This window comes from Labrus bergylta, chromosome 7, assembly GCF_963930695.1.
Source record: "Labrus bergylta chromosome 7, fLabBer1.1, whole genome shotgun sequence".
Taxonomy (NCBI): domain Eukaryota; kingdom Metazoa; phylum Chordata; class Actinopteri; order Labriformes; family Labridae; genus Labrus; species Labrus bergylta.
In genome coordinates this window covers 16406978-16418274 of record NC_089201.1, presented here as the reverse complement: position 1 = coordinate 16418274, position 11297 = coordinate 16406978, and the positions used below count along the sequence as shown (strand labels likewise).

The 11297-nt window shown below is 42.3% G+C and overlaps 1 protein-coding gene across 1 annotated transcript in view; it reads left to right on the top strand.

Moving 5' to 3' along the window:
* LOC109985962 (transcription factor SOX-6-like) overlaps window positions 1-10700 on the top strand; it is a 125583-nt gene extending 114883 nt beyond the window's left edge. The window contains exons 14-16 of the mRNA XM_065956885.1: window positions 1198-1475; window positions 4716-4929; window positions 7447-10700. Coding sequence (XP_065812957.1) covers window positions 1198-1475; window positions 4716-4929; window positions 7447-7792 — 838 coding nt within the window. The 3' untranslated portion in view covers window positions 7793-10700. The remainder of the gene's footprint in view (window positions 1-1197; window positions 1476-4715; window positions 4930-7446) is intronic.
* The last annotated feature ends 597 nt before the right edge of the window (window positions 10701-11297 follow it).

Here is an 11297-nt window from a genome sequence, read left to right as displayed (position 1 = left end):
CCCCAAAAAAAGAAGAAGGCAAGAACATGCAGGTATTCAGCGAACACAAATATTTATTGTGCTCCTCAGGAAGCGACACTGAAGGTCACCCTCCACAGCTAAACAGAGTCTTCAATGTCAACATTTTACTCTCTTGGACATTTATTCACTCTGTTATTATTCCTGCAAGTAGATATCAAGAGGCTGAACACTGCTTTTCTTTTCACCATGAGTCTCATTCAGTGTGAGTATGCAAAGAAAAGAAGGAGACGACCGGCATCTAGAAGACAGGAAGTTTGGAAGAAATAGTGAAACTTTTGGAGCTGGTTTAGCTCAGTTGGTAGAGCATACACTCAGAGGCTACAGTTCTCACGTTTAATTATAACTGTTCTCAGGTTTTCAGAGTCAGGTGCTCAGGTTTCCACTGTTCTATCAATCAAGGCCAAAAGGCAAAACAAATGTTTAAATTCTTATACATCAGGAAGTTAAGAGTCACATTCAGCATTAACTAAAAATAAGTAATATTGACCATCATCATAGAAGACCATGTGGTTTAAGTATAGACTGTAAGTAGTAGTGAACAAAGCCTGAGTGATGACAATCATTCGTTCCTGAAGGGCTGTTTTGGAAGTCTATCCATGGCGGTTGCCATACTGGAAATGCTGACAAACGTTTAGTCAACCTAATGACAGGCACAGAGCTGGAGCTGAGGAGAGCTTCAAGCCTCTAACTGCTTGCTGTCAGATCCACCTCGCCCCTATTCATGCATAACTCATATCCTTCATAAATCAAAATGTGGAATTATAAATAAAAATAAAAAAAACATCTCCTGTACAGTGTGTGCAGATCAAGACATTGACTAATAACACTAAATTTGTTTTTGTACCAGGCTGTATACATGTTAGTTTCTGCAGCTCGGTGCAGTTCAGTCATTCTGTTTAAGTGTCTTTCTTTTTCTTCCAAACACACCTGTGGCTCATAAAGCAGCTCTGTTTACAGGAGCACAGTGCTCATTGTGGTTTAGTTTACAATCAGAGGAGTAAACATGAGAGCAGAGCGCTGAGACATGATCAGGCTGACAATGGTGACTTTAGTTAATGTGTGTTTCTATGAGGACCCCCCCCCCCCCCCCCCCCCATCCATATGGACCTATCTCAGACTGTACATCCCCTCCCTGGGAGGTCAAGAGGCCTGAGGAGGAGGAAAACAAACAGGAAGGACTCTTCCTCAACATTTGAACATCCTGCATGTAAAGAGTGAAAGTATGAAAGATGAACGTGTGCATGTTGGGCCTTTAAGAAAAGTTCTTCCCCTGTGTCACACAGGGAATAACATCACAGAGGCCCGAGTGTTCAGGGAGGCGCGGGGCAGGAACACCGCGGAGCCGCACATCAAGAGGCCCATGAACGCCTTCATGGTGTGGGCCAAAGACGAGAGGAGAAAGATCCTGCAGACCTTCCCCGACATGCACAACTCCAACATCAGCAAGATCCTCGGTGAGACACAGTGCTGAGAGATGCATCTTGTTTTCTACTAACTTGTGGTTCTGACTTGATATGTATGTTTAGGAATCAACCAATCAACCAATAATCTTTATTTGTATAGCGCCTATTCATAACGAGTGTTTCCTTAAGACACTTTACAAAAACCTTACTCTTTGCTATATTATATAGATTATATAATAGATATATTATATAGTTATAAGACCCAGCACTAATCCATCATGAGCACAAAAGTTACAGTGGCAAGAAAAAAATCCTTTTAAGAGGCAGAACTCGGCAAATCCAGGCTCAAACTGCGCTGGGCTGGACAATGGAATAGAGGGAGATGTGATAAGATGCAGGTAGAAGGATAGGGAACAAAGGTCGTTTAGGCAGACCGTCCACCAACGATCCTGACGAAGATTCATCTAATTTTTGTCTTTTTTTTTTGTTGGGGAGATTTACTTTTCCCAAAGAACACATGTATTTTTTAGAGACATTATAGAAAACTGGTGAAACTAGGAGAAGAAAAAAAAATACAAAAATGCCACTGAAAATGGAAAGTAAACTCCTAGTTGTTTTTGGACAGACGTGGGAAGATAAGAAGCGGCCTATTTGTACTAAACTCTCCGGACTTTCTGTTAGGGGTCGATGTTTCTAAAAACAAGAGGAGATCAGGATTTGTAAACTGCTCTTCCAACATATTTAACAGATTTTTGGATGATTGTGGTTCATGCAATTGTTTAATTTGTTTTAAATAATCTCATAAGAACTCTAGGTTTGCTGTTCTTAAATTAGTAAAATGAAAGCTAACAGGTATAAACACATAAACACAACTCATCAACAAACTGATATCTGTGCAGAAGTTCTGCCTCCTCCTCCTCCTCCTCCTCTCCGATTCAGCGCGTTACAACAGTTCACTGAGTTTCTTAAAGGCGTACTGCCCACTATAAGAAAGATCAGTGTGTTTTTAAAAACCTGGAACACTTCACACACAGACCTCCTCTGTGTCCGCCTGACCACTGTGATGGATGCATTCAGTTAAAAAGTCGCCGTGTTGACACTAACCTCCACCGACACAGATAGCCATTCACACGGTGCCGAGCGTGACGGTTTGTTCGTAAAATGCTCTTAAGACCTCCACTGTCCCGTGCAGGGCTCCAGTCGAGATGCGGGGTCGCTGGATGTAAAGCTACATTTAAAAAAATGCTGTTTCTGAGCCGTGTCTGTGAAAAGGAACGTTGATGGAGCTCGAATAAAGACGCGTTTGTTTTTAGAGTAATAATTCATGCAGAGGTTTGACTAAGATCATCTGAGTTAAAGTCACATATTCATGACCTTTTTCTTTAAGTAGTCACCGTGAATGTGATAAAAAGCCATGTTTATCGTCACACTGAATAGTAGAAATACGTCCTCTTTCCGAGCCTTTCATAGAAACTCACAGCAGGATTTGAAGTGCACAAGTGTGCTGGTGTAAATGCTTACATGTGTACAACCCTTGCCCCTCCAACATAATAACACAGCTGGACTCTGAGGAGTGGGTGGCAGGCTCAACAAAACCTCCTCTCTGTTTCCTGTGTCACAAAAGTGCACGTCCAAGTTTGCGATAAACCTTGATAAACAGAGTGTGTATAATCAGCTGTGAGAGTGCTTCACAGACGCGTTTGCGTTCCTGCGGTAATGGCCCCGTCCGCTCGTTTAGAAGCTCCTCTCACCGAGGAACACGAGAAGTACACAATGTTTCATTCTTCAGCAGCCGAGAGGACGCAGAGAGCGATTGACTCTGGGTCTGAGCAGCCTCCTCGGTTAGGGACATGATACTGTCTGTTCAAATGACAACATTCAACATGGAGAAACCGGCGGTGGTGCTGACGTTTTTTCTGTGATTACCGCCGCGCTGCGACTCTTTTGATGATTGAATTCATGTGACAATGATATGACAGTGTGTTGGCTTTGTAGAGGGACCCATTCAGAGCTTATTACATATATTTTACCACATCATTTGTGCCTAAAGAGAATCACTGAAGCAGCTTAGAGACACATGTCAAACCTTTTTCAATCACTCTCTAAATCTCCCTAAATGAAAGAAGGCTAACATTTAGTCTGTAATGTTTTTCTGTCAAAGTTCAGCTTCCTGTAAAACTTGAATCCAAACATATGGTGACAAAAGATCATGCTATTCTCAAATGTTCTGGACTACTAGCATAAATAAAGTCTCATCTGAAAGTTAAAACTATATAGGTTCAGAATGTGCGCCACAGTGCGTGGTCTGACTGGCTTAAAAAAACGTCTTCCTGCTTTCAGGATGCGAGCATATTCACATTTTGAAAATCACATTGGCTACGAGACACATCGGCTGGATCTCTTACGGGTTGGTCTTTGTCCATTAATTGACCTTTTTTGTTTTGGGAGTGCTAATTTCTTTTCCAACCTTGGTATCACCTGTTTTTTGTCGTTCACAGTGCTTTCAGTTGAGAACATCCCCACACTTTTCAATGACCCTCACCAACAATTAAACCATTATAAATCAAAATGGGGTGGGAACTCCAAAGTGTGTCAACCCTAATGGAGAAGGAGAAGCTAATCCTTCGCTCGCACACTTTTTTATTTTATGCACCAAGACTCACTTTTTCCAGGGTACCACTTCAAGTCCAGAGTTGCTGCTAATGCCAGGCCAAGCTTTCATTCTCCTGCTCTGCGTTTAATTTGTAAAATTACCTTAAATGAAATAAAATACTCAGCATAAGGAACAATTAAAAACACTAAACTAGAGGTCACGTGCGCTGCCATCGTAAAGAAGATCGCCATTAAAGAACGCAGGCTCTGAAGTCTTTACTATCCGATCAACACAAAAGTGATTAAGCCTTTAACCCCTGGATAGCAGCACTTGTATTTGCAGTATTATTTTGTAAAATGGACCGAGTATCAAGTCAATTTCTCAGGAACAAAAATCACAATCAGTTACCCGATAGTGGTTTGTCAGAGATTAGGCAGAAATGTGTGTTTGCTTTCTCTGGTTGTTGCTGAATTGCAGGTAACCTGTTACTATGTGTAGTAGTTTAAAACAGCATTGAGTGAATTCAAAACAGTCAGTGAGATCTCTGTCAGATGAAGGTTCTCAAACACACTTCAAATTTACTGCTTCATGTCAAAGACGCTGCAACGAGACAAAAACTCAGATCTTTGAGATTTCTACTTTTAGACACAAAGGAATAAATGAAATAAAAAAAACCTAACGTCGATCATTTGCTTCAGGCTCTCGCTGGAAATCCATGACCAACCAGGAGAAGCAGCCGTACTACGAGGAGCAGGCCCGCCTGAGCAAGATCCATCTGGAGAAATACCCCAACTACAAGTACAAGCCGAGGCCCAAGAGGACCTGTATCATCGACGGCAAGAAGCTGCGGATCGGAGAGTACAAGCAGATGATGCGGTCACGACGGCAGGAGATGAGGCAGTTCTTTGTGGGGTGAGTTCAAGTGTGGGTGCTAAGGTTGTCCTTGAACATCCCAGATGACTTTCTATAAATTTGGTGAATCATTTTTGTTTTTTTAAATTTGAGCTGTTGGTTTAGAAAGGACTCTTCATTCATGAGGAAACCACTTAATCACAGTCTCACACTGAATAAGCCAAACTCTTGAAAGTTTGAAAACATCTACTAAAACACAATGATCGATTTATGAAAAGGCGTTCTCCGTTAAAACAATTTTTCAAGAACAAGGTTTACTTTCAGATTTAACATCCTCACCATACTCCTCTTCTTTGATGCATCGCACATATTGTTAGAAAGAATTCTGAGCATGTGTGAAGAGTGGGCCCCGTGTATCGACAGCCATGAGCCTTTGATCATCATTTTTTATTCTTCCTAAAAAAGAGATTCATTTCACGCTGTTCCCGTGACCTTTGACGTGCTCTTTCATGAACATGCCGCACTCTCTCACCTCTGGCCTGAGTGAGGATGTTACAGCGACGAGGCAAGACAAAGCCACAATGTGTTATCATCCAATGCTTTTTATTTTGACATAACGCTGCTTTGTAGGTTTGAAATTCCAAAAATCCACAAGCTGCGGTACAACACGACATCTTCAGATCCAGTACCTGCAGAGGAGCTTTTTTAACTCTTAATAAGTGCATAATAAAGTATTTATTAACCTTTATAAGGCATTAATATGAACCTAATAAAGTCTTATCAATGTCAATAAACATCTTATGAATGTTGATAAGTGGTCTATAAACAAGTTTCTTTGTGTTAACTAATATCGCACAAGCCAATTATAAATTAATTTATAGTTTAATTAACACTCATGAAGTCTTATTAATGTTTATGAAGGTATATAAAGTGTTACCCTCTTTTCTTAACCCGCAGAGGGCGCTACCTGCTTTTGGCTTCTCTTGTTTGACATGATTATCTGCAGAATAAACACTTGGCGGGCGTGCAGGTGGCGCAGTGGTTAGTGCCCATGTATGGAGGCTGTCGTCCTCAAATCGAATCCCACCTGTGGCTCCTTTCCCGCATCCTCATCTCTCTCTCTCTCTCCCTGATTTCTGACTCTATCCACTGTCCTGTCTCTACATTAAAGGCACAAAAAACCCAAAAATAAATCTTAAAAAAATAAACACATGGCGGAAGAGCGTGAAGATTCAGCAGCATTCAGCAAAAGTACCGTCTTGTTTCAAAGTGTAGAGTGTGGCAGCACAGAATGGATGAGACATAAACAATGTTTGTGCAAATAGCTAAAGACGGATGAACAGCACAGATAGCACAACTAACATGATGCAGCGTGGAGAGGCTCCAGACGCCAAACATTTCCTTGTTACATACGCCGAGAAGAAGCCCCCAGAGTTTCTTTTTATTGAGAAGTCAGTGCGGCGAGGGGAAAAACAGTGGCATTGTCTTAATGGGAACCAGCTTTGGATGTGTTTAAAGCCATCACAGCAGCCTGTGTTTGAGATGGATTTACCAGAGGGCTTTGAATAGGAGTGATTTTTAATAGCTTGTCATTTATTAAATTAGGACAATGGCGGGCGCTTGCGGGCAGTGAAATTGGACACAGACAGACATGGTGGAATATGAAATGTAAGCAGATGTTTGAGCCGGAGCGAGAGAGAGAGAGGTAGACGTCACATGCTGAACGCCACATTTACTGCGTGTGGTCAAGCAAATGTAAAAAAACAAAAAAAGCATACGATTCCCCCGGCCTGGACTTTCAATCACGACACAATCAAACGGATTCCGGGAGCCAGTAAACTACCAGTCTCTGAGCCCGTTCCTTATAGCTACAGCAGTGTTGTTTTTAAAGTGCTTAATGTGAAAATGAGTCTGTCAGAGCGTCGGCAGTAATTGTTTCAGGAGACGGAGGAGGGGAAACTGTTAGGTGAGAGAAGTGACAGCAGTTTTTCCTGTTTCATGTGGCTCATTTGAGGAGCCGGAGGGTCCCGTTTGAGTGATGTGCGTTTACCCTCATTCCATCTCAATCTCAACAGGTTATTTAGGTGCTGAGAGCTGGCAGGGAGATCCGCGTCAGGACATGCCCAGCCAGATGAAATGCGCTGCCGGTTTAACTGAAGTGGGCTGAGAATTAATGTTTTGTTTAAAGCGGTTTGTTCAAAGGAAGTTACATAAATCATTCCAAAACAGAATCTACGAGCTGTTGCTGTGACCAAATCATACAATTTCTCTATTACAAAACCATTTTCAGTTGGTCAGTTTACCATTTTGGTCCAGACATAAATATCTCTACTCCATTCAAATGACATTTGACTCACAGGCTAAAGCTCCTCCTCCTGCTCCTCCAGTTCAGTGATGAACGGCTGAGGCATGCACAGAGAGAGTTACAATAATCTGATCAGGAGAAGATAAAAGTGTGTATGAAACTGTGAAGATCTGAGTGGGAGAGCATTGTTCTGATTCTGGGTTAAGATAAAGGATATTTTTTACCATACCATTTTTTTAATTGGCTGCGTTTCTTCTTCTCTTCTTTCTCAGGCCTCAGCCTACGATGCCTCTTGGCAGCAGCCCGGGCGGTGTAGGAGTTTACCCAGGCGCCATAACCATGGCAACGACAGCCACCCAATCGCCACACCTGACCTCAGACTGCTCCAGCAACTCCGCCAGCCCCGAACCCGCCATCCCCGTCATCCAGAGCACGTACGGGGTGAAGTCCGAGCCCGGTGGGGGCAGCAACGGGGGCGGGGTCGGAGTGCTGGATCACCTGCCCAGCGACCCCACCAATGGAGACGACGACATGGACATGTACGAGGACTTTGAGGACGAACCCAAGTCAGACTATAGCAGCGACCACGAGACGCGGGAGGCCGTGAGCGCCAACTGAGAGTACTGTTGTAAAAAAAAAAAAGAAAAAAGAAAAAAAAAGAGGAAAACAAAACCTCCTGTTATACTCAGAGACACTTTTTAAAAACACAGTTTATTACAAAGACCTTCAGGCGGACTTTCAGGACATGTTGCGTCATGCACTGAGCGGACACGCTCAGTATGGTCTTAAACCGTGTGGCGATGGATGGTTTGAGCGAGAAGGCTGATGGGAAAAAATGTGACCTGAGAAAACAACCTGAACAGACTTTGAGAACCGACGATGAACTTCAGCTCCCTTCACTTCGACAATCTTAACAGGAGCGAGGAAAAAGGAAGCCGAGAGAGAGAGAGACAGAGAGAGAGAGAGAGAGAGAGAGAGAGAGAAAAGAGAGAGACAGAAAAGAGAGAGAGAGAGAAGAAAGGAGCGATGGACACATTGCTGTGTGGTGTGTAAAGAGCATGCATGGATTTTGAAGCATCAGGAGATGGTCTTCAACAGCTATTTGGTCTTAAATGTTTAAGGAGTGATTTTTGTTTTGATCATTATGTATTGACTTTTTTGTGGGTTTTTATTTTTCTCGTCTTTTGTTTCTATCGACTCTCTCTGACAGGTCGCCGCCTGTACAAACTCTGGACTGTCGGAACTTGAAATTTGAAAAAGTTTTAATATAAATCCTAGCTATTGTAATCTTATAGTCTTACTTTTGTTTCTTACCAATACAGTGCATCGACATCTTTTTCTTTTTTTTTCTGACAAACTGCTTATATTACATGACTGTTTTTTTTTTTTTTTTTTTTAAATATCCCAGCTCAGGTATGATGTGCCAGCTTGTGAATGTTTTTATTTTTCATTTTCATACAAAAGGAGTGGTAGGACTTTTTAGACTGTCGATGAAATAAAGGGAGCAAAATCCCTTATATACCATTATTATTATTATTATTATTATTATTATTATTATTATTGAGTGAGTGAGTACCCAGGCATTGTACAGATCGACTTCAAATGTGCCAAACCTACATTCACATTCACTCGGGATGTTGTAGTCTTAACTTCCAATGCTGCAGAAAGTCTTACACAATCAGCTTTATTTTTTCCACCTCATGACACGAGTTTGTTCTCGGTAACTGCTGGCTGCCCTCCTGGCAGAGCTCAGGGAGGGTTGTGTCTTCATCCTACACACACACACACACACACACACACACACACACACACACACACACACATACACACACACACACACACACACACACAAACACACACTTTGTGTGTCAACCCCTCCAGCTTTGAGGTGTAGTCAGACGAGCATCAGCGTCATTCTACACACGGCTCCGGTGCTTTCATGAACCACATCTCCCATAGTTCCCTGAGGCCAAACGCTGCGCTACAAACATCTTACATTAGACTTCAGAGTTGAGTCAGTTCCCGCGGTAACCAGTAGTTTCAGGTTGTTTTTACTAAGATCTCTACATTTCTATTCATGTCTTTATCTCGGGATAACTACATAGTTTTTCTGTGATGAGTCATTTCCTCTGGATCGGGGGAAAACGACTGAACGTACCTCATCATCGCAGGAAAAGCAGCGTTGTTATCTGGAGATAGCGGCATGAATAAGTGGAGTCCTGAGAAAACAACAGCAAAAGTACCTCAGGAAGAGTCAAATGAGACGTATGGATGCATGTCCTCTCATGACGTCTTAGACCTCCTTAATCTGGATTAAGATGTGTACATTATTCTGCTCGGACACTTTCAGAGATCATGAGTCTTAAACATTAGCTCTGTTAGTTCAGCATTAAAGGAAAAGGTTTGAGCAGCCCCTACTGTAGGAGGAGAGTGTCTGATCCCTTCACTGTATTTGAATTTGTTTCCAATCGGTACTAAAGTGTAAGAAATGTTGATATTTTTGATTAGCCTGTTCATATTTGTAAATGTCTTTGACGCGTAACCGGGGGAAACACACCAAACAGGATTTATAAAAGTGCAGAGCTTGGGTTTATTAGGTCCTTGATTTCAAAAAGGGTACGTTTTTCTACATTGCATGTATATTTTGAAGACGAGTAAATTATTATGAGACAATGGAAGAAAAATAACTCTCACTCAGCCGCACACACAGGTTTTTTTTTCCACAGCGAGATGTTCCTCTTAAACGTCTCGGCGGTCGGCACCATGCTGGTCGCTCGCACACGCTTTTTCCTCTGTTTTCCTCCAGTGTCACATTCTTTTTCTAAAGACGCATCATATTTGTCTCGTTTTCTGGGTGCTCTGTCGCTGTGTTTTTTCAGACTCCTGATTTCTCTTCATGACCACCTCGGGGTGTTTGGACTCTCTTCACAAGCTAGGACTGAACTTTGGGTTTTGCTTGCATCACCTGAAAAAGAAGCCTCATGCATAGACATTTCTGTTAGTGTCACACACATCCTAAGCACTGGATATAAATTCTATGTTTTTTTTTAGTATTAACTAATGTGAAGTTGTTGTTTGATTTATAAAATGATAATCTAGAGCAGTCAAACGTTTGGACTCTATAGGAAGCCTCCAACACGGGAGGCACAACGTAAATTGCCATTTCTATTTTTTAGAAACTTTTCATTCATTGAAGCGATTTCTTTTGGGTTGTTGCCGCAGCTCTCGTGCCGCCTGATGGGGGGAAAAGGGGGGGAGGGAGGGGGGGGGGGGGGGGGGGGGGTCACATCACCTCTGATCTCGTTGAAAAAGGTAACCTCATGCTCTCGTCAGCTGTGACCTGCAGGAGTAGAACACACACGTTTCCTGGTCACGCTCACATTTTTGTGATGAGTATTGTATTTGAAATTCAATTGTGCGTTTTAACATTTCATTGTATTTATTAGCCAGCTTTGGCTCTAAAAAGTGTCAGTACAACTTGGTGAGAAAGACAATCAAAAAAATAAAGAAATAAATCAAAAGTAAAGACTTGGGATTTTCCTCACACATTTGTTTGTCCTTTATCTTTTCTTTGTGTTTTGTTGGAGCAGTTGAATACTTTGTGCACTGATGGTGTTGTGCTTGTGAACACTCTGTGTAACAGTTACAGGTAGAGCTGCATGATTTTTTATTTCCATCACTCTCACTAGCGCTCTGACTTTCCAGGGATCTAATAATTTCCAACACAAGGCGTTCTGTTTCCAACGTAAAGCTGTTCCACTGCGTCTTTATATTTTTGGTGGCCCATTACAGTAAATGTGGCCTATTGTTCCATTGTGTGTGTGTGTGTGTGTGTGTGTGTGTGTGTGTGTTTGTGTGAGGAAACGCCACACATTCACACTGCACTGTGGTGTATACGCCACGGCGCCGGTGTTCGCTGCAGCCAATCCCAGATTTTTCAGAGAGAGAAACAGAGAGCTCAGCCACATGCAGCCACATCATAAATCTAATTGTAATTCCCAAATCAACTGTAGCGTCACCCTGCGAGGGGCGCCGGAGAGTTTATCACACACTCCTTTGTGTGCATGTGTGTGTGTGTGTGTGTGTGTGTGTGTGTGAGCAATTCAACAGTTTTTGCTTGGGA